At 47.4% G+C, this 23243-nt stretch overlaps 1 protein-coding gene across 1 annotated transcript; it reads left to right on the forward strand.

Annotated features, from left to right (window-relative positions):
• LOC120805944 (metal transporter CNNM4-like) lies at positions 1–22897 on the forward strand. Its single transcript, XM_040156514.1, has 8 exons — positions 1–1501; positions 6341–6484; positions 7814–7948; positions 9084–9253; positions 12150–12246; positions 17077–17166; positions 19610–19785; positions 20957–22897. Exons 1-8 carry the CDS (start codon positions 1–3, stop codon positions 21494–21496), a joined length of 2853 nt encoding a protein of 950 aa, XP_040012448.1. The 3' UTR covers positions 21497–22897.
• Positions 22898–23243: the final 346 nt, after the last annotated feature.

A 23243-nucleotide genomic window follows, 5' to 3' on the forward strand; every position in this document is an offset into this window, starting at 1 on the left:
ATGACGTCAGCTCCCAGGTCGTGGAGCAGTGAAACAAACATGGCGACAGAATGGAGCGGGCAGCAGGGTTACGTTCTCACTGTCATTATCTGCCTGTGGAGCGCGGTCGGTGGCCGGACGGAGACGGTGGCGGCGGCGGCGGGGGGGTCCGGCGGCGGCGGGAGCCAGCTGCTCGGCATGCGGCTGGAGAGGAGCGACAAGCCCGCCAGCACCAATGACGACGGTGTCATCCAGGTGACTGAGGAGAGCTCCGTGCAGCTCCGGTTTTACGGGGTGCAGCTCCACTCGGGCACCTGGACGCAGATCCGCTTCACGGAGCTCACGGGCGGCGGCGGGGACGAGGCTGAGGAAGAGGAGGAGGCGGCGGCGGCGGCGGCGGCCAGGGGCGGCAGCGGCACGACGGACGCGCCGCACAGGACTTGCGCCGATTTCACGAAGGACATCAGCGTCGGGACCTTCATGAACGTCAGCGCTCGCGGCACGTCGGGGCTGCTCGCCCTGCACATTAAGCCGCTCCGCAAGAGCGAGCTCCAGAAGGAGTATGCCCTGTGCACGCTGACCGCGGACGGGAGCGGGTGGGTGCTGCTGGGGGACAGTGACGGCAGGTTGCTGGTGGTGGAGGAGAAGAAGTCCCTGCTGCCCATGTGGCTGCAGGTCATCCTCATCTCCTGCCTGCTGGTGCTCTCCGGGATGTTCAGCGGTCTGAACCTGGGGCTGATGGCGCTGGACCCCATGGAGCTGCGCATTGTCCAGAGCTGCGGCACCGACAAGGAGAAGAAGTACGCCCGAAAAATCGAGCCCATCCGCAGAAAAGGGAACTATCTGCTCTGCTCACTTCTCCTGGGAAACGTCTTGGTGAACACCACCCTCACCATCCTCCTCGACGACCTCATCGGATCAGGTCTGGGCGCGGTGGTGGCCTCCACCATTGGGATCGTCATCTTTGGTGAGATCGTTCCCCAGGCGCTGTGCTCCCGCCACGGGCTGGCCGTGGGCGCCAACACCATCCTGGTAACCAAGTTCTTCATGTTCCTCACCTTCCCGGTGTCCTTCCCCGTCAGCAAGCTGCTGGACGTCCTGCTGGGCCAGGAGATCGGCACCGTCTACAACAGGGAGAAGCTGGTGGAGATGCTGAAAGTGACGGAGCCCTACAACGACCTGGTTAAGGAGGAGATGAACATGATCCAGGGCGCCCTGGAGCTCAGGACCAAAACTGTGGAGGACGTGATGACGCCCCTGGGAAACTGCTTCATGATCCAGGCGGACGCCGTGCTGGACTTCAACACCATGTCGGAGATCATGGAGAGCGGATACACTCGTATACCGGTGTACGACGACGAGAGGTCCAACATCATGGACATCCTGTACGTGAAGGACCTGGCGTTTGTGGATCCGGACGACTGCACCACCCTGAAGACCATCACCAAGTTCTACAACCACCCTGTGCACTTTGTGTTTCATGACACGAAGCTGGACGCCATGCTGGAGGAGTTCAAGAAAGGTGTGTCGGCAGCTGTGTGTTTGCCAGGCTGACTGCTTGTGTGTGTGAGTGTGTGCCTGTGTGTGTGTGTGTGTGTGTGTGTGTGTGTGTGTGTGTGTGTGTGTGCACTTTCATCATCATCATCATCACAACACTTGATCCTAGTCTGAAATCAGCCCCTGTCGGGTTTTGTTTAGAATGAAAACCTGCAGCCATCGCTGCGTCCACACACACACACACACACACACACACACACACACACACACACACACACACAAAGACATCCTGCCCCCCCCCCCCAGGCTCTGTCTGTGCTGAACAGCACTATTGACGAGTGGAACATCCCAGCTTACACAGAGGCACGCGTTGCCCCGGACAGCAAAACAAATGTGATGCACAGTGCAGCAGACATCCCGTCTGAGCACGTCGCGTCCAGGCGCTCACTTGCGGGCGTGAAGATGCACGCGCTCTGTTCCGCCAAAGGGCCGAGGTGCCGATCTGGAGGCGCACAAAGCTCGCGAGGTGTCGGGGGGGGGGGGGTAATTCGTTCATGTTCACAAAATCGGGTCACATCTTTTTCTTCCTCCTGTCTTGTAGAGGAGCAGTCACTCTGCTGGGAAGGCGACAAACAAGACATTTTATGAAGCGCCCCCAAAACGCTGCAGCTGAGTTCTCCTGAACTGGATGATCAGGGATTTCACGGCGAAAACGCTGGCTTGGTCTTATTGTGCCGACGGTCCAGAATCCAAAAATATCCAGTTTACAATCTGACATGACAAAGAAAAGCATCAGGTCGTCATCTTGTAGAAGCCTTAACCAGCAAATGTTTGGAGTTTTTGCTTGATAAACGACTAAAGCGACGAACCGATTCTCAAAATAGTTGCCGATTGACTCCCTGTCGATCGACTCGACCGATTAATCAACTAATCGATGGGACTCTTAAGCGTTCTTTCGAAGAACGTGTACAAGGCCGCGCAGAGCAACGGGAAGCGGCAAACCATTGGTTCAACACTACAGCAACGATATCCGGTGTTCGGTGCGCGTAGCCACGCAGGCGACGCCGATTCTTACCATTTCTCACACGTGCAGAGCAGCAAGAAGACGTGAATAAAACGTGGGTCACAGGTAAAACCACAGTATCGTACACCTAACGCAGAGTTGTGAGACTATACTATAATATAGAGGGTCGCACCACTTTCTTAAAGTAGTGCCTGGAAATAGACCGTGCGTCGCCCTTGCAGACACGGTCGTTGTCATCAGGTGGAAGCTATCAGCAGCCATTCTCCGTCATCTTCACATTTTTCTTCGCCGTCTCGCCTCAGAAACTTATCCTGCATCTACCCCGTGCGCATAACAGCAGCTTAAAAAACAAATATTAAAACCAGTGAGAAAGAGAACGAAGTTTGTCTTTATTCGAGACACCGAACTCAGCATTCTGACAGTCATCTGAAGAAGTGTCTTCTTCCTCTTTTTTTTTGCTTTCCACCGCCACCACACGTTTTAAATGTATGGCGCTCCGGGCGAAGTAATTACCGGTCGTGTTTCTGTGCTGCTCACCGGGTAATGATGGAGGAGAAAAGCTTGGCAAAATCGCGTCGGATCGATCCGGCGGTCTCTAGGCTTGGCCATACGCATCGGCGCTTGGGCCAATCGGGGAGCCGGTAATCTGGGGGCTGTCATGTGGCTTAGATGCGGTTCAGTGTTTTTATGTACGGGCAGAGTTTTGTTTTCAAAGGTAAGAACTCAACGAGTCGGTCTGGCTCTTGTTGTGAAACCTGAGCTGCATCAATCTACTCAAGTACGGGAAAATACCCCTGAGGAAACGGCGCCCGACTGACTCTCCCGTGTCTCTTCACACAACACACGGCGGGCGCTTCCCCTTGTTCCGGAGGGTCTTGACAAAACCGCCGCAAAGATATTGGTCTTTGTTTTGACCCGACTGCAGTACTGGTTTATAGAAAACATCTGTTTGTGGAGGGTCGGAGTCACCCTCACGCTGACAGCGCTCCCACCGGGGCCGCAACCAAACTTGATTTTCATCATTGATTAATCTGCAGATGATTTTCCTGATGTAGCAAATAGCAAAAAAAAAAAAAAAAAAAAAAGACCATGGAAAGTTCACAGAGTCCGTGGTGACGTCTTGAAATGCCTCGTTTTGTCTGAGCAGCAGTCCAGAACCCAAAGATACTCGGTTTACACTGATGGTAAACCAGGAAAGGTTCACATTTGAATTTTAAAAAAACGACTGAAACGATTATCGTTGCCGATCAGTTTTCTGTCGACCGATCGGTTGACTGTTCATAGCACCACTGGTTTCACATCCAGGTCACAGTGGGATCATGTTTTGTGTCAGGTGTGTACGTGATACATGAGATTGGGAAAACAACATGGAAAGAATGTCACCATCAGGAGCATTTGTACTCTGTGAAATTACAAAAAAGTTTTATGGTTGTACGATTCACTACATTATGTGTTGTTGTTGTTGTTGTTGTTTTTTTTTAAATTAGCCAAATCATTGTTCCATATAATCTGGCGGCAGGTCTTCAGTCCTCGTCGGCGCTCCAGCGGCGGCTTTCACCGATGATCATCTTCAGTCAGAGAGCAGGAACTAATCGGTGAAATCAGCCGCCGTGTTGTGGTTGGTGATAATCTGCACGTTCAGGCGCACGGGATTAGTGCCGGAAATCTCAGCGCTGATCCACGCCTTGAATACAAAGCGGGTGTCAAAGCAGGGGTCGCACCTGCAGTGAATTAAAGCTTATTTTGGTGATAATGAGGCTCATTGTTTGCAAGTCAGTTGCAGTCGAGGTTTCTTTGCGTCAAAAGCAGTGAAAGAGCAGTCATCTCACACTTGATCAGACTCCAGGGGCCAGATGTAGACAGTGAAGCTGGACACAGAGAAACGCAGAGATCCATGAAGCCGTGTATATGCCCAGTTCTGTCTTATGAATCTCCTGCTTTTCACTCCTGCAGTCAGCTGTGCATGGATGCTGACACACCCTTCATCAATTGTTTGCATATCAGCGCTTCTGCCTGCTTCGCCAGTCCTTCGGCGGAAAAGGGTGCGAGAGGATGATTTGCAATTTCAGCTTTTGCTGCGTAGAACCACTCCGCACAGCTGTGGTTGTTTGTTGCGCTTCGTATTATCACCGCAGCTCGAACGAGAGAGGATCTCTGAGGCAGATATACCGAGCACCAAGTCACGAATTACCAAGTAGCTTCTACGGCAGACGTTTACATTTGCAGCCTGTGCGGCATAAGATGTTCTCCGTCCTTTGGTCTGGAAAAGGAAAAAATCCACAGTAAGACGTGAGCTACAAACTTTTTCCGTGTTTGTTGCTGTGTAAGTTTGGCGAGTCCTTAAAAGTGGTGGTGAATTCCGTTTCCTCAAAAAGGGGCTTAGAAGGTAGGAAAAGGTCCTGGTAAACTAATCATACTAGGATTTAGTGTTAAATACAGCTGGGAAGTACTGCCAAAAATATGATAGAGGTTTTACTAAAGTCATGTATTTAATGAATCAATTTGGGCCTTTTCCCCTCTGGTTTTCCATCATTTTTTCACCAGCGTGCCCTCGAAACAAATATTAAACTTAAACAAACAGGTACTAAATTGCATTCCCTGCGGTTTCTTTACGCCCGTAAAAAGTCTCAAATGCATCTTGGTGAAGCTGCAGAAACCCCAGCTAAGTGCGACTTTGTTCAGATTCTTATTTTTAGTAGTAAACAGCGGAGCAGTTACCTTTTTGAAGAGCTTCCGTGATCGTGACTGTAAATCAACAGGGACTCTAACGGCACTTTTTGGACTGGTGCACAAAGGAGCGGGTTCTTTTCAAGGGATTTTAAATACTAACTAGACGTAGTGTTATTTCAAAATGTCACGCAGGTTTTCATCAAGTTAAATTTTGCTGCGCATATAAAAGGACCCAGTGATTTTATTGATGTATTTTTATTAGTGAAGTCAAGAAGGGTGAATTATTCGCACGACCCGACAGCTAAACTTCGTGCTTGTCCTCGGATCAGCCTGAAAAGAGCGTTTTCAGGATGATAAGAGGCAGGCGAGTCGCGCGTAACGCGTAGAAAAAGCGGCATCGGCGCAGAGGGGCCAAAAATGGATGACGCTGGTGTGTGCGGGGGGGCTCAGCAACCGCCTCACTCCTGTTGAACTGACAATGTTCCTCCGCTCGGCAGCCATCGGTCACGTCCGGTCTGTTTGCCGCCGCGCCGTGTGTCAGGCCTGTGCTAGCCCACACGCAGCTAGTGCACCGCGCATCCGCACTCGGCCCCGGTATGAGCAAGCAAAACGGTCTCCTGTGTTTTCTAATGGGGAGAGCCCAGGGGAGCCGAGGCAGGACCGGATTCATCTGTTGTTTCTCTGTTTTCTACCACACCCTTCTGTCTTCTCACCCCCCACCCCCCTCGCTGCCTCTCGCTCCAGTCTCTCCTCGTCATCTGGTTTTGGCAGTTGCTCCTACGCTTCTCTCTCCAAAGCTCTCAGTCCAGTCTGGGCTATATTAGGGCACCAGCCCGCCCTCCCGGCAGTCGGGATAAATCCACTCTCAGATCGAACAGCAGCGTGACTGACGCCACTCTGCCTCCAAAATAGAATAACAGGAAGGCATGTTTTTTTTTCGTCTAGCAGGGGCCGAGTCCGTTTGAAGGACCAGCTGCTGAAGTTTAGGAGGCAGCAGCTGCGGTGATTTTCACAAGCTTCCCATCCCCTCCCTCGTGCTCGATGCTGCCCCACTTTCCTGGCAGTCGGTCTCCTGACAGCCCAGCTTGCGAGAATGTGGGGAGTTTGAAATCATCGAACCTTGATCTACGCTTTCAGCAGCGCGCTCACCTCCACCTCTCTCCTCCCCAGGTAAATCCCACCTGGCCATCGTCCAGAAGGTGAACAACGAGGGGGAGGGAGATCCTTTCTACGAAGTGCTGGGACTGGTCACCCTAGAGGACGTCATCGAGGAGATCATTAAGTCGGAGATCCTGGACGAATCTGACCTTTACAGTGAGTCGGCGCTTGCTGGTTGACGGCCGCGGCACAGATACAAATGTCTCGACACGTAAACGCACACTGGATGGTTAAAAACACCGACATATGTTCTAGGCAGGAAGTTTTCAAAGGCTGACAATGAGCCCCGAGTTCTAAAGCGTCCTATGTGATAATAGGATGTAATATAATATTAGATAATCATATCCTTGGGCAATGTAAGACGCTCTCACACTGAATCTAAAAATGTGTGTAGCATGTCTTCATTGTTCAGATTTGACCGAGTCGCGACTCTTGAGGAGTAGGTCGACAAATTGCAGCAGAGTTTTAAAGTACCTTAATATCCGCCATGAGCTGCGTCCCATTGATGAGTGGCAAGATCAACGGGCCAAATACACTAACTTTGTTGTTTGCAGATAACCGCCATCGACTCTTGCTTGATGTGCAGTTCGGGGGGGTCACGATGCTTGATCTATTGCCTCGACGATCTGGCTGATCGATCATTTCATTCGATGGCATTACAGACATTTTGGGTCCCTGTCTGTAGTTGGAGCAGCTCTGCTGTCGAAGGATCTGCCGTAAACTGGGGCTGCAACTAACAATTATTTTCATTAGCGATTTAATCTGTCGATTTAGTTTTTCCTTTAAATCGACCGATAGCTTTGTCAAAAAATATTGAAAATGTCCATCACGGTTCCCTAGAGTCCAAGTCAACATCTTCGAATGTCTTGTCTTGTCCGACCAACAGCCCAAAACTCAAAGGTATTCAGTTTACAGTCACATTTAACAGAGAAAAGCAGCAACTCCTCATTTTTTTGTTAGGAATTGACCGAAATACTCGCTAATTCATGTTTTGTCGATCGACTAACCCTCGCAGCCGTATTATTCGATTTCTCGCTGGGGTTCGGATGAAGAGACCCGATATCATTCTGCGAAGCTACAGGCAGCAGCTAGTTAGCTTAGCTTAGCTCAAAGACTGGAAACAAAGGGGAGGCAGCTAGCCTGGCTCTGTCCTGAGCCAGCAAGATCCACCTGCCAGCACCTTCTGCGGCTCAGCAGTTAACATGGCCTGTCTCGTTTTTTTTTTTTTTTTAATCCGTCCAAAAAAACCGAAGTTTAAAAACGACAGGTTGTGGGTCAGTTGTGGGGTTCAAGGGCCAGACTATATCTTGGCCGGGCGCAGGTATTTCCTGGAGTATTGTCGTCACCTTGAGGTTGCCAAGCAGCCGGCGGAGACAGAATTTGGGGACGTTTCCGTCGGCAGTGCGAAACTGTTCTTTTCAGTGTAACTGTAGTTGGCGTTTTTTGCGAGTGAGACCTGCCCTCTTTCTCCCTCCCTCCCCGCAGCCGATAACAGAAACAGGAAAAAGGTGGATCCCAGCAAAAACAAGCGTGACTTCTCCGCCTTCAAGCACGACGCCGACAGTAAGGTGAAGATCTCTCCTCAGCTCATGCTGGCGGCTCATCGTTTCCTGGCCACAGGTGAGCCCCCGAGGAGGCGGCGGCTAATCTCGCCGCGGGCCGGCACAGATTTGATGTGTCCCTGCAGTCAGAGCCTCCGGTGGATTAAGGCCGGTCACTGTGGGACCGGGACCTTGGTGGGACGTTAATGAAAAACAGAACATCATATATCATAATATACATTTATTACACTATAAAGTCTAATTACAAGTATAATAATAATAGAAAAATCATCAAAACCTTTAAATAAATTTTTGTTCTCATTGGATCACCTTGGTTGTATTTTAAATTTCAGGTAAAATAAATAAATACAACTTCATTGCAGCCCTATGGAATAAAATATTCCAAACATCACTAATGATATGCAAAGATTTATTTTTTGTTTAATTGAAAAGCAACCAATAATGTAAACAACAGAACATAATATAAATTCCTTACACCTTTTTAAATCTGCTCCGTTAGGAATAAAGTCAATAAATCATTGAAGTGAATTTAAATAATAATAATGACAAAAATACAGAGGGCACTGCTTAAACCCAAAAAATAAAAATTTAAATATTTAAATATTTTTTTCAATAAATCTCACAGTTTGTGTTTGAAATTTAAGTGTCAGTGCAGTGTAATGAAATTGTGCTCACAAGTAAATGAAATCCTTTTCAAACAATAAGAAAAATGATTTGAATGTTTGAACTTTAGTTCAGTGAATTTTTGATGTTTAAAGAAAAGACTGAATTAATCAGTTATCAAAAATCAATACTCATTAATTTTCTGTCGCTCGACTAATCGATTAATTCACCGATATTTTCAGACTATTTTTAGGTTTAATTTTCATCAGCTCGATTTTGAGGACAGCTTTTAAATTTAGATTTCCTTTTGTTACCTGCCCGCTACCGACTGACCAGTTTCTTAAAAGGATCCTTTACAATCAATATCGAAAACAGAGAGCGTTTATTTCCAGACTGATCTTTCTGAACCGGGGTTCAACAGGATCATTCAGGGAGAAATCAGTCGTAGCAGAACGAGATGCAGATAAAACAGTTGCTGTTTTATACTTCGTGAACAGTCGGGCTCAGAGTTTTTCTACAGCTTTAACTTGACCTTAAATCCAACTGTGATTAGCTGTGAATATCTTTAAAAAGTAAAAAAAAAAAAAAAGAGGTGAGTCTGTTCAGCCCCTTCCTGATCACAGAGAAAGTCTTGCTGAGAATCCTCAGGCACCCGGACGTCATCCAGGAAATCAAGTTCAACGAAAATGACAAGCGCTCACCGCAGCACTTCCTCTACCAGCGGGGTAAACCGGTCGACTACTTCATACTCATTCTGCAGGTAAACACAAACTCACACACACACACCGTAGAACCTGTTCACCTCATGCCCACGGAAAAGTGAATCTGGATCATGCTAGAGAGGAGGAGTCCTCCTCACGGCTGGTTTGACTTTAAGTCTCGGAGACGACTCTGTAACGCTGTCTAGCTTCATGCAAATCAGCAGCTCTTGATCCTGAGTGACCCACATCTCCGATCTGGTTTCGTTGACTGGACTCCGGGTTTCCTGACTCCAGAGGGGCTCACAGGCTTTTTCCAGCCTACACCGTGAGAGGTCCAGGGATGTTTTCGGTGTGGACCAGAGTTAAAGTAGATCGCGTTTGTTCATTGCTATAACTCCGGTGACCATCTGATCGTATTTTAAGACACATTTACACGTAGGTTGGGATCGTTCCAGAGGCCCCACTCGCTGTTTCTCGCCAGCGTTTATTTCCTTTGTTCAAGGAAACGCATCCCCGTCAGAGCAGAGGAGTGTCGGTCCCGTCTTAAACCTGGCCGTTGAAGGGTCATAACGAGGTCGGGTTGGAAAACGCAGGTTGACCTGTTTAAACGAACGCAGGTTTATCCTGGGTCACTGCGTCAGTCTGGAGGGGGGGTATTACCACACATACAGGCACTAAACATGTTGACCTAGTAAGACAAGCCTGACTTAAGCTAATTAACAGCTAGCAAAAAAAAAAAAACCCTGTGGGGCCGTTAGTCTTTTCCTTAGATGACAGTTGCTTTCAGAGAAATTATGAAATGGCCGAATCAGCCAAATATTGGCAATAAATTAGCTGACATTGCCTCAGAAATCAGACACTGGCCGATATTTATAATTTGCAGAAACACTAGTTATTTTCAGGTTGTTTTTTTTTTTTTTCCCTTAAACTACTCAGTGTTTTGTTGGTAGTCAGGATTTTGATTTGAAAGGACTAGGACCGCAGCTAACGATTATATTCATTATCGATTAATCTATCAATCATTTATTTGGATTACTGTCATGTGGAAAAAATTGGTTCCCAAGGTGACGTTCTTCAAATGTCTCGTTCTGTCCGACCAACAGTCCAAAGGGATTCAGTTTGCTGTGATTATAAAACAGAGAAAAGCAGAAAATCCTCATATTTGAGAAGCTGGAACCGACGAATATTTTCTGTATTTTTACTTGTTTTATGACACAAATCGCTGATGATCAAAAATTGTTGTCAAATAATTTCACCAAACAACCCAAAACATTTCGTTTTAATCATTAAAATGTATTTCCATTCAAAGTTCATAGACGATAACATGGAGTTATCACCCAGGTCATCACTAAAAATAATAATAATGATAATAGCCAGTAATAATTAGTCAATAATAACTGTGACTTTATAGATGTGTTCATATCAAAGACATTGATAACATTACATTTGGATCAAATCATGTTTGATGCTGTGCATTGGTAATAAATCTGTTTTTTTAATAAGCCAGTTTTGGTTCATGATGTGATAGTGATTCTGCATGATGAGAACTCTCATGTTACTTCTGCAGTTTTACCACAGAAGTAACATTTTACGTGAGTATCTTACAGTGTAGTCTTCCCTCTTTTATAAAATATATAAATAAAATTACACATGTAGCTCGGCGTAGCTGTTAATAAACATCCGTTGTAATGTAAAACAACCGATCCAGGCATTTAGGCAGTTTCTCGTTGTCTCAGTCTGGCTCTGATGTTCGTTGGTGGGGTCTTGGGGGGGGGGGCTCCTCGCTCTGCCCGACCTTCACTAATAGATCCTCTTACATAAGACTTAGACAAATGGAGGGGTGGGGGGAGGGGATCGAAGGGTTAAGGAGGACGGAAGAGAAGAAAAGCAGATGAGAGGAGACAGTGAGCGTCGAGCAGAGAGGAGTCAGGAAGAGTGAGGAGATGGAGGGAAGAGAGCGGAAGAGAAGAGGGTCCACTGTCAGTCAGCAAATCCCTCCTCTGCACCAGGAAGAGAGGAACAAAGAGGCAGGGAGGGAAGATGTGGGAGAACCAGTGCTGCCTATCACACGTGGTTTTTAAAATGTGTCGCCCAGGTACACGGAGCACGGCAGCTTTGTTTAGAGAGCACACGGCAAACACAGAGGCAGTTTAAAAAGAAAAGCATTAGAACGGCACTAAAAGACACACGAGCAAAAACGGAATAAAAATGAGATTCCAAAAACTCGGTCAAATGAAAGAAAATGCAGATAGAAAAACAGTGTGCCTCAGGTGAAGCGAAGGGGTGAAGGTGAAGAGCGCAACCGTTCTCCGATCGCTCTGACGCGATGTGCTTGAATTTGATCTCCAATAGGAGGTCCGGGTTTAGATGGTGAGGGGGTATTACGTTTATTTAGTTCCCTCCTCTCTCAGCGGTGGTGGCGGCGTGTCTGTCTCACACACAGCTTCTCTCACCTCAGTGTGTGTTACTGCTCGTCCTAGATGTGTGTGTCAATGCTTGCACGTCACGGACGTCGTGTCGGGCCGACTTTGAAGATGTGTGTTAGTACCTGGAGGCTTTGTTGTTGACACTTGAGGTGTGGATGAAGTGGACGCTCGGCATGCAACCTGAGCACAGCTGCTCCTGTTCCACCGCTGAACTACGTGTGTGTGTGTGTGTGTGTGTGTGTGTGTGTGTGAGGTAAATAGACACTGGACCCTGGACTGGTGCACCTGTGGCAGAATGTAATATTTATGGGGTGTCAAAGTGTGTCTGTTACCTGCCACAGGAGATGACTACGCACAGCAGAGCTTCCTGACCGACTCACACACGCAAGTGTAGTTTACACTGACAGATAATAATGGGCCTATTAAACAAAATGTCCTCTGTGTGTGTGTGTGTGTGTGTGTGTGTGTGTGTGTGTGTGTGTGTGTGTGTGTGTGTGTGTGTGTGTGTGTGTGTGTGTGTGTCTTCCAGGGCCGAGTGGAGGTGGAAGCCGGAAACGAAAACATGAAGTTTGAAACTGGCCCGTTCTCCTATTATGGAGTCATGGCTATAAGTACGCCATCACTGGGTAAGACAGTACAAACACACATACACACACACACATACATTTAAATGCCCCCACACTTTCACAATCAGTTTTTTTTCTTTTTTTTTTTTTTTAGCAGTATTTTATTCTGAAAGGACTGACACGCAGTTTGACATGGAAGAGGCAGGAACCAGGTGCATGATGGGAAAGATGGCTGTGTTGGTCGTCTGTTTTCTTTCTCCATTTTGCCGCGTGGTGAATGTACCAACTGTACGGCAATAAACTGCTGCCACCGTGACAAAAGATACATTCGCTTAGATTCTTGTTATAATGAGAGACATTTTTTTTCTCTTCAAAACAGGATATTTCTCATGTTGTAGCAACATTTTACACGTTATTACCTACCAAATAGTTCGGTTTTTAAGGGGAAAATCCGGTGATATTCCAGATTTTTCTTATTGTCAACAAATCCCAGGAAAAGTTGGGAACCAACGATGAATGTCGCCTTCTAACCAACCGAGGCCTGATATCCCTCTGAGCCGTAGACCAAAAACAATTAAACACACCAGTGAGTCACACTGTTGCACTGGGCAACATGTTCCTTCATCACCATGAACACACACACACACACACACTGCAGTTTATATTGACTCAGTCCCACACACACACACACACACACACACACTCCTGCTGCCCCAGATACTCACCAGAGCACCAAATGCGGATTAATCCGCCGCTGAAAACAGTCCCCCGACAAATGCACCGTTTTTCTCCTGTTAGTTCGATAGAAAAACTACAGTGAGCGGCTGTTTTTAGCTAATGAGCCCTTTTAAAAATGAAACTGTCCATTTGTGCTGGTGTTTTAAGACTGAACATCTGGGGCCGGGGAGTCAGACAGTATCACTCACACATACTCACGTTCATCACACACAGTGTAGTTGTGTGCAATACGCCGCGGAGAAGTGAAATGACCCTAATCAATCTCAATAATCTGCGACGGTTTTTCTGTTTGCCGCGATCTGCTGACGTTCTTTCACGAAGGGCTGCGTCGGCCTCAGTCTGTAGACCGAGCTAGACCGAGTTTGACTCCTCTTCTCCAAGCCCCGACGGGTGACGCCCTCCACTCTCTGCGTTTAGATGCATTCAGCGGGGACGAGCATTTCCAATTCACAGCAAAACGTCGATCATTCGTTAAACGCAAACCCGTGAAAAACCGCCAGATGCGACTGTGCACCTGGGAAGAAAAGATAAAACTGTTCTGCATTTTTTGTAACAGTCAGTGTTCATTGCTTCCCCAAAGACTGAATTTTATAATTTAATGTAGTTGAATCAAAGTGTTAAGTTGCTTGATTCAGAAAGTTCCTTTTGTTTTGAAGACGATTAACAATCCGACTGCATCTGGGTTGCCAGATATGGTCCATGTCCACAGGTTTTGGTTCAAACCTGGCAACCTCCCCACAAGACTTCAGTCGCCTGTGCCTGGCTGTTTTTTTATTCTACTCCCGACAGCACGGAGTGGGAAAGGAAACAGCATGTAGACCTTCGGACCGGGAAATGAAAGGATAACGTTATGTTTTTCTCATTTTTACTGGTCCATCATTTCCCAGGGAACTTCCTGGACATAACTGTCTAATATGAGAATAGAGGCGAACTTCTGAGACAGTCGTTTCAGAGGAATCTCCTTATTAATTGACATTATGGGAAATAGATTCATTCGCTTTGTTGCCGATCGATGCCACTCTCGTGTCTGTGTTTAGATATTTGATATTGTTATCTGTTCATATACAGACCGTAGAAATGAATCCCAGCATGTTTCTCGGTGAGCTTTAGAGGTGCCGGTAACAACCGTTTCCCGTAGCTTCCGGTTCCTTGTGCTAAGCTATGCTAACCACCTCCCGGATCCAGCCGGGCGCTGAGCCCCCATGCGCGGGCGGGACCCTGATGCTCTCATCTAACTCTCCTCGCGAAACGTTGAACTATTCCTTTAAGGTTCGGGCCTCAGTCTCTGCCCAGTCACTGAGGTTTTTTTTTTAATGAAATTTTAAAATGTATTTCTTCTCTGTTTTCTAAGACATCAACATCTGCTGCAGTGAGTTTAGAGAATCTGCAGAATCTGCGTCTGCCCTCAGTTTTTTTTTGTTTTTTTTTTGAGGGAAATGCTTCACTTCTTGTCTTCTTTTCCCTCAGAGCGGGAATCCCCCTGTTAACGGGGTCTTTTTCCCGTAATCCTGCGCAGAACCAGCGGCTCATAACACTTTGGTGCATGTTCGATGTCAGACTCTTCAGCTCATGTCTCATATCTCTACCGCTTTACCGATACTCGTTCTAGAAAGGCGCTCCGCCTCGTCGACGTGTTTAGGCAGAGTCATGGGCTGTCATGGCGTGGGGCCGCGTGGACGTGTACACCGCGGGGCGAATGATGGGGGTTGGGCGGGCTGTTGGGCCCGTTAAGCGTAATCAAAGTTCACACAAACATACAATGAATACCAGCAGACGGGCTGTGGGTTTTTTGCCTTGGTGGAGTGGAGGGAGGGTGCGGTGCGTCATGTGTGTGTGTGTGTGTGTGTGTGTGTGTGTGTGTGTGTGTGTGTGTGTGTGTGTGTGTGTGTGTGTGTGTGTGTGTGTGTGTGTGTGTGTGTGTGTGTGTGTGTGTGTGTGTGTGTGAGGCTGTGTGTGTGCGCGTGAGGCTGTGCGTGTCTTGTACATAAGAGGGGGTGGCAGGTGCTGGATGACGTAAGCCCACCTGAGAAGGCCACAGCGCAGCTCGGTGGTGTCGGCAGCTATAAACCACATCCTGCTGTTTGGGCGTCGGTGAAGTCGCTCTGACGCGCCGTAGAAGTTGCAACACCGGCGACTCCCGGTGGTTCAGCGCCGTAACTGCTGCTCAAATGTTCCTCCTCCTCCTCCTCTTCGTCCCCGCTGACCTGTGTCTGTCTCTCTCCCTGTCCTGGATCAACTGCTGTCTGTACCTCATGTGCACATTATGCAGCTCAGTGTCTGTGCGTGGGCAGTGTCGTGTAAATGCAGCGGCAAACGTGTGTGTCAAACACTTGACCGTTTCTCATCCTGAATTCCCAGCGTGTATTTGTACCTGAACTTTCTCTGTCCCGTACTCTCCAGCTGATTTCCTGGAAACTTTCCTCAGGATTTCCAAAAAAAGAAAGAAAAAGCCGGTATTTAGCTGTTGATTCCAGGAAAGGCCTGGAACGAATCATGAGGGAAATGTCAGGTGTTGAAGTACCTGCTCGTTATAGCAGAGTTTTTAAGAAAAGACCAGGGAAAGATGTCGTGAAAAATAAGCAGACGTCGGTATCATGACTCTGAGCTGCCGAACATTAGAAATCTACCTGGTAAATATGAAATTCATCGACGTTTGCGCTGCATGTTGGTGGAATTGCCTGCTCACCCGTACGTTTTCGGCTGCTCTGGAAACTCCTTCGTTTTTAGGTGTGTCGAGTAAAACAACACTGCTTGCTATAGAATTTCACCGAATCAGCAGCTACACTTAGAAACTTTTTTGTTTTTTTAACCTGATTTCCACAGAGCGGAGCAGAGTAACATAAAGTGACTCAGTGTGGAACATTTCTAATCTCATCAGCAGTTAAACATTTTTGTTAGTCTTTCTAGAAAACTCTGATGACTGTTGAGGTCAGTTTATGAAGCACTTTTCACGTCCCTACCTCATAATTTCCTTTTTTTCTTTTCCCTTAAACATTCGAATTCAACGAGCCGGCACTGTAGCAGTAACACTTTCTCAATTTCTCTTATAATTAGTGCCAAATTGCAAAGGCATTTCTCGGAAATATCCAATTAATTTACAGCTAAATAGCAGCTCATTTTTAAGAAATTGTTTCCAGGAAATGAGCTTTAAAAATACAGGACCCGTAAAATAAAGCGTTACCAAACATATTGATTGGGAATTGACAGGTCTAATCTAATCTAAATGTGAATCTGACTCTGATGCTTAAAAATTTTTTTAACCAGATCCGGAAACATAAAGATAATTACAGTTATTTCATTTATTTTTATTTAAAAAAAAAAGGTGAATGTCAGCTGCTCCATTTAAATCCAGGTAAATTTTGTACTGGAAGGAAAAAGTTATCATGGGCAACTGTCACTGATGCGATGAACGTCATACTTTCCTGGCGGCTAAGCCGGCGGGGCGAGCCCAGTGGTGGAAAGTAACTGAGTACATGAACTCAAGTAGCGTACTTGAGTACAACTTCGAGGTACTTTACCAGCGCGTTTCCCTCGTCTGCTGCTTTATTCTTCTTCTGTTCACCAGGTTTTTAATCAACAAATAAATTCTGATGTAAGATGAAAGGAGGGGACATTACCCAGCTCCCCAGCGGGAAATGAAGTAATTGAACACATGAATGCATCAGTAGTTACGATCAGATTATAGAATAGACACATTATTCTGGCGTGATGTTAAAATGTTATTTCTATGTATGTGACGTAAGAAGTGGTTTATGGCAGCGATGCGCGAACGTCCAAAAAACCCAAGAGTGACGTGCACAGAATCGACACACGGTACGAGAAGCAGTTACACGCCATCGGCCGCCTTTTTCGCCCCGGCGTTTTCCTGATTCAGGCGTCGGTTCGTCGATTCGGTGCGTCGCAACCACGCGCCATGACTTTGAGCCGGTCGACGGGCAAGCTCTTCCTCCCGTGACGAAGAGGACGCTCAGAGGAATCAGCTGCTGTGTCTTTTGAGCAGAAAGAGAAAAAAAAAACCCTCCGGACTCGCAGAGCGATGCGCTGGAGCTCCAGCAGGGGTGCGATCCTCGCTCTGCTGAAATGAAAAGAAAACAAATAAAACCAGCTCATCTCTCTCTCTCTGCCCCTTCCTCCCCCCCTCCTCTCTCTCAGCCGTCACCCCTCCTCTCTCCCCATCAGTGGCGTCCCCCCCTCCACGACGCCTCTCACTTAAGAGGTTTTCTCTGTTCTCTCGTTTCCCAGGTAAACACTCGCACGGGCCGGCGGAGGGAGGGAGGGAGGGGGGGTTACTCTTTTAATCCGATCTCACCATTTTCTTTCTCCTCATCATCTTCAGAGCCCTGATCCAGCAAGTCCAGCCTCCTAGTAAATACAGGCAGGTGGCAAGATTTTTCAAAATGAACCTGCGTGATAGTCATTTGGTTGATAGGGCTGAAAAATAAGATCATGTTTTCCTACAGAAGCCTTTTTTTTTTTTTTTGGTTTAACCATAGAAGCCAAATTTCTCAAGTGCTAAATATTGTCTCAGTACAAGCAGCTGTTCAGTAACTTTACTTAAATACCATACAGTCTGAAACCGCTTAAAATTTTAGATTTAAATCAGAAATTCTCCAATCAAAGAATAAATGCACAGGATCCCAAACCTTTGCAAATTGGATATTTTGGTGTTAAAGGTAACTATAAATTGAAAAAGGAGAATTTAAGTTGTTTTCTTGTTTCTGTGTTGTTGTTAAAATGAAAAAAAAGGACAAACGACAACAGTTGTTTTCATTATTGATTAATCTGTTAAAACTTTTTTCGATTAATCATATAAATAGTGGAAATTCCCGTCACGATTTCCCACAGTGCAGGGTGACGTCTCCCGACTGCCTGCATTGTCTGACCCGAGTGTTTGAACGCTGAAGATGCTCAAGTTACAGTTAGAGCAGCGAGTCCTCGCCACTGAGGAGCCGGAACCAGCAAAACGGTCGCTCGATAAAGGACCTAAAATATCAACAGTTAGGTCTCGGAAACACTGGTTTTGGAAAATAACATTTCAGCTGCATCTCGCTGACTTTTTCAGTGGATGGAAGTAAACTTAACCTGACCTAACATAACATAGCATAACGTACTCTTTTCACTAACAAACAATGCGAGAGGCAATTGAAAGCTCTGAACGGCTGGTAAATGGACAGTGAGTTGAGCTTCCGAGTCGTCGGCGGCTCTCTGTGAGTCGGCCGACCGATTTTATCCAGTAACTGTTTCCGCTCCGCAACTGGTCGGCCTGCAGTGAATACGATAATCAGCCGCAGCGCAGGCTCGGGTCGGTTTGACGAGCTCCCCCTGCACAGGCGAGGACGGGGGCTGCAGGTTAGATGGTGCCTGCTGACCATGGCCCTCACGTCGCAGCGTCGTCCTCGGTCAGCAGGTGTCGCCCCGCCGTCTCACGTCATTACACCGCGAGGTCGGGCGGTCTTGCTGGATGGGGCTCTTGATGTGGCGCCCTCTTAATTTCTAACCCTGTCACCACCTCCTCCCCTTTAACCACTGCTCTGTGGTCAGATTTTGTTGGCGACTCCTGCGACATTGTATCAACGAGAGGAGGAGGGTAATCTGACCGTAGACCTTTGGTTGAAGGAATAGTTTGTCATTTTGAGAAATATGCTTCTTGTCTTTCTTTTTCCGAGAGTCGGATGAGAAGAAGGAAACCACTTTGGTGTCTGCGCGGTAAATGTGAAGCTACAGCGAGCTTAGCTTAGCTTAGCATGAACAGCGTAATCGGGGGGCTCCGACTGTAAGTAACAAAATCCACCTTCCAGCGCAAAAACACAATACGCCTCGTTTGTTTATTCATACAAAAACAAGCAAGATATAAAGTGTTAATTAATGAGCCTCAGAGTTGCCGGTAGGTGGATTTTGTTTTGTTTGTTTCCCCCTGTTTTCAGTCTTTATGCTAAGCTAGGCTAATTAGCCGCCGGCTGTTGCCCGACAGACGCGTGAAGCCGGTCCCGATCTTCTCCCCTCACTCTCAGCAAGGAAGCAAATGAGCACAGTCCCCAAAATGTCGAGCTATTCCCTAAGGCACAAATGTCCTGGCGTAGCCCCCACTTGACCTCCTCCTCTGTACGACACGGAACTGAAGTTCTCTGATCACCACTGGCGTCTCTCTCCTTTTAACACAACCCCCTCCAAGCCAGATTGCAGGGACGCTTTCCCGCCCCCTCCCCGCCCACGTCAACCTCCATGACATCACGGGAAAACCAGCCAACGAGAGAGGTTCCTCCTCTCGGCTCAGACAGTCCTGATTCAGCCATGAAATGCTCAAACCATGCACTTTGCCTCCTCGCATGGCATGTTTGTCGCATTCTTTGCATAACGCTAATTCCATCTCTCAGTCATTGACATCAACAGGTTTTCATGTGTATTTGTGTCATGTGTTGCAGTGTGTTCATCGTGCCTACTGCTCTCGCCGCCGTCCACGCTGTCAACGTCAGTTGGCCGCTTTCAGTTTTCCCTGTTTTCTGTGGCAAACATCCCGTTTTCACATCATTTTTTTCCCCCTGTTGTTTCGCGGTGTGTTTTCTTCCTTTGTTACACACGTGTGTGTGTTTGTGTGATCTCCCATCCCTTTTCACTTTATTTTATTTTAATTTATTGTTCTGCATCTTCACCCTCTTGCTCACTCTCTTCTCTCTCTCAACCCCAGAGTTTCGTTCTCCGTCACACGGGGGCAACCTCAACCGCTCGGCGTCCCTGAGCTGCACTGAGCGCGCTCCAGAAAGCGGCTCCGTGGGCGGGAGCAACACTCAGATCCCGGGCACCCCCTTCCAGCACATACCAGACTTCTGCGTACGTGCTCTCACAGACCTGCAGTTTGTCAAGGTAACTCTCTTCTAACTGACGCCAGCTCAGTTTCATTAAGCAGCCAACTCTGTATCATTATGAATTAATATTTCTTTTTCTCCATAGTGTCTCTTTTTTCCTTTGAGAGGGGGCTCTTGACTTCTATTGTTACATATGTTGTTGGTTTTTTTTTTATGTGCTGTTGATTTTATCAGCAGATAATTAAAATAAAATGTGACCACGGTTTTTCATAAGATTCTGACCGAACTGATTTTCCATTCATGTAACTAACGAACCGGCGCACATACATATTGTCCAGGGAATTTCATGCCATTGATTTAATGAGCAGCGCTGCCAGAACACTTTTCATTTAATCGGGCAGTTATAAATTGTTCAGGGCGGGTTGCGATGATTTGGGCTACTTTCTGTAACGTTTGGGTGGTTTCCGCCCTTGAAAAGTTCGGCTGTTTTTCAATAATTCGGCCCCTTTTCTCGCCTGAGTAGTGTGATCGAGACTGACGGGGCAATGACTGACTGCTGATAACCATCAAAATCACATAGCAGTTCAGTTTATCACAACTAATTTGCATCATTTGCTTCATTTGCATCGACACCTCTTTGGACCGCATACTGAGAGTCTGCATGAACAGCCACCACGGGCAAATCCACCACCTGGAATCAACTCCAGACCTTTTATCTTCTTCATTTGTCATGAAATAACGAGGGAACGGGCCACACCTGGCCATGAAACTGTCAGTCAATTGTCCAGTTACTATTGAGCCTCTGAAAATGAGGGTCCATGTATAAAAATGGCTGAAATTCCCAAACGGTTAATGTGATATTTTTGATAAACCTTTCGAATTAAAGCTGAAAGTCTTCACGTCAATCACATCTTGCTGGTTTCGCTTCAAATTCACTGTGGAGGTTTAAAGAGGCCAAAACATGAACATTGTGTCACTGTCCAAATACTTATGGACCTAACTGCATATACTGTATATTATATATGTATGTGTGTATATATGTGTAATATAGTCTCACACAGCTGATTAAGTACACGCTGCTAAAACGAATCCAGTCTAATCCGACGGACTAGGTTTTGTTGAAAGGCAGATTTCTGAACATGCCTGACGTGCAGCTCAACGGTGACAGAGGGATAAAGAAATCTTCCCAGACGCTGCCTGTCTTATTGCCGGTGTGTTGTCCCCCTCAGATCACTCGAGCTCAGTACCAGAACGGTCTCCTGGCGTCCCGGCTGGACAGCACGCCGCAGTCTCCAGAGGGCAGCCACGCTCGTCTGGACACGTCTGTCTCTCTGCCCCCCGTGACGCCACCGGGGACGCGGGCTCCGCTGCCGCTGGCCACGCCCCCTGCAAAGCGCCCGCCGTCTAACGCTCAGCCGACGCCGCCGAGCGGCCGCGCTCTGCCCCAAACCACCTCCTCCTCCAGCCGCAGGCCGAGCCAGTCTCTACCCCAAGCCACGCCCCCTCCGAGCAACCACGCCCCCCTCTCCCAGACCCCCCCGTCCTCCATGAGTACGGCGTCATGCGCCCTTAACCCCCACCCAGGGCTATCCCCCAAGCCCCAGCAGTCCCCTCCCTCTGCTGGCCCCGAGAACGGGCCGGGAGAGACCGCCACTCTGCTCAGTGAGCAGCAGAACTGCGTGGGCCCCCGCAGGCCCAGCCACACCCAGGCACACCCCCACCCACACGTTCACACCATCAGTCACGCGCACACCGAAAGCACCATCTGACCTGTCCCCGTGGGGAAACGCCCACTGGCACTAGTCCCCGTTTGCTTGTTGTGTCCTGAACCCTCCTGTAGACGTCTGAGGGGAAGCTGAGGATCGGCTCATCCTGTGTATTTTGTAAACAGAGATCCTCCTTTACCCCCCGCTGCATGTTCCCCTCCCAACACTGAAAAAGGTTGCGAATAGAGTAGAAAGAGGGCGGAGGAGGAGGGAACACTAGTGAGTACGGTCGGAAATGTAGACGGGGTTGTGTGTGTGTGTGTGTGTGTGTGTGTGTGTGTTTTCTTTAAATGATCAGTTCACCCAAATGACAAAAAGACACCTTTTTCTAACCAGGTTTTGGTTTCATCTGACCAGGCCTCCGGATTTCTGCCTCCACCCCTGTAGAATACAGGTGAATGGGATTGAATTTGTGGTTCCCACGGTGTTGAATTTTTTCATTTTAAGAGGTGAACGGCAACTTGTCTTCACGGAAACAACTTCCCAGTTACTCACTGTGAAAATGCTTTTTTTTAACCGAGGAAACATTGGCTATTAAGCTGTTGACAGTGACGTCTGTGGACTACCCAGAATGACTCGGAGCAGGAGCGGAGTGGTGTGCGACTTGTAAATCGCGCTCACGTCAACTTCCAGGTCGCGGTTGCGATTTTTTTTTTTTCCGAAGGTTTCTGTAGCAGCAAGTTCCACTTCTCTAACGTGGACGCTGAGCGCGGTCAACCGTGTTCGGTTTGTCGCTTTACTCGCTGTCACACAGTGATCTCGATTTTGGCGGCGGTGTTGACGGTTCGATTGAAAAACGAATTACAAAGTAAAAGTTATATAAAGTAACGCAAAAGGAAATGACTCAAAAGATTTCAAAGTAACAGAACAGATAACTTGTGATTAATCTCGTGGTTATTATTTCTATTTCCGCTCAAAGAAAAACTATTAGGCTCTTGGCTTCTCCCACCTGGACCAGTTACTGGCCAGAAAAACGCGCATTTGCCTGAATCCTCTATTCTGAAGTTTTTTCGGGTAAGGTAGCTTCCATTGAGGCCACCAGGGGGCGCTGCTCCCTTTAACACACATCAACCAAAAAAACTGAATCGCTCTAACAGCCTCGATGTGTCTTACTTGGCACCTGATTATACCAGGGTGCCCGAAATCCAAACAAATACGGATTCCTGGTCTCACGTGGTTAAACCGAAACGTCACGGACGCGGTGTTGTATCGTCCGACTCTCGACACTGGCGAGTCGCTGACGTGGGAATCCTTTTGCACCTCTGCCGTCCATCACAGGTCGGCGCCATCTGTGATTTGAGCCCCGCTTAAGTTACTCACTAGCAGTGCGAACAAAAATCCGCTGACCTCCGTTGTATTTTGGAGCCAGGTATCTCAAAACCTGTGCACACACAACTGGAGCTGCAAAGATGAATCAATGAATCAGTTAGTCAGTGGACGGAAAATTAATCTTTAATTAATTAATCGTCTTTTTTTTTTTTTTTCCAGCAAAAATATTAGCTGTTTCCAGCTTTTCAAATGTGAGGATTTGATGCTTTTCTTCGTCGTACATGGTAATAAACTGAGTATCTTTTCTTTTGGTTTTGGACGTTGGTCAGGCAAAACGAGGCAACTGAAGACGTCACCTTGGGCCGTGGCTAATCATAAAAGGCATTTTTCACCATTTTCTGACATTGTATGGACCAAAGAAATAAGCAGTTACTCGAGAAAACAATCGTTTGTTGCAGCCCTATATACAACTGAAACAAGT

The sequence above is a fragment of the Xiphias gladius genome, chromosome 20, assembly GCF_016859285.1.
Source record: "Xiphias gladius isolate SHS-SW01 ecotype Sanya breed wild chromosome 20, ASM1685928v1, whole genome shotgun sequence".
Lineage (NCBI taxonomy): Eukaryota > Metazoa > Chordata > Actinopteri > Istiophoriformes > Xiphiidae > Xiphias > Xiphias gladius.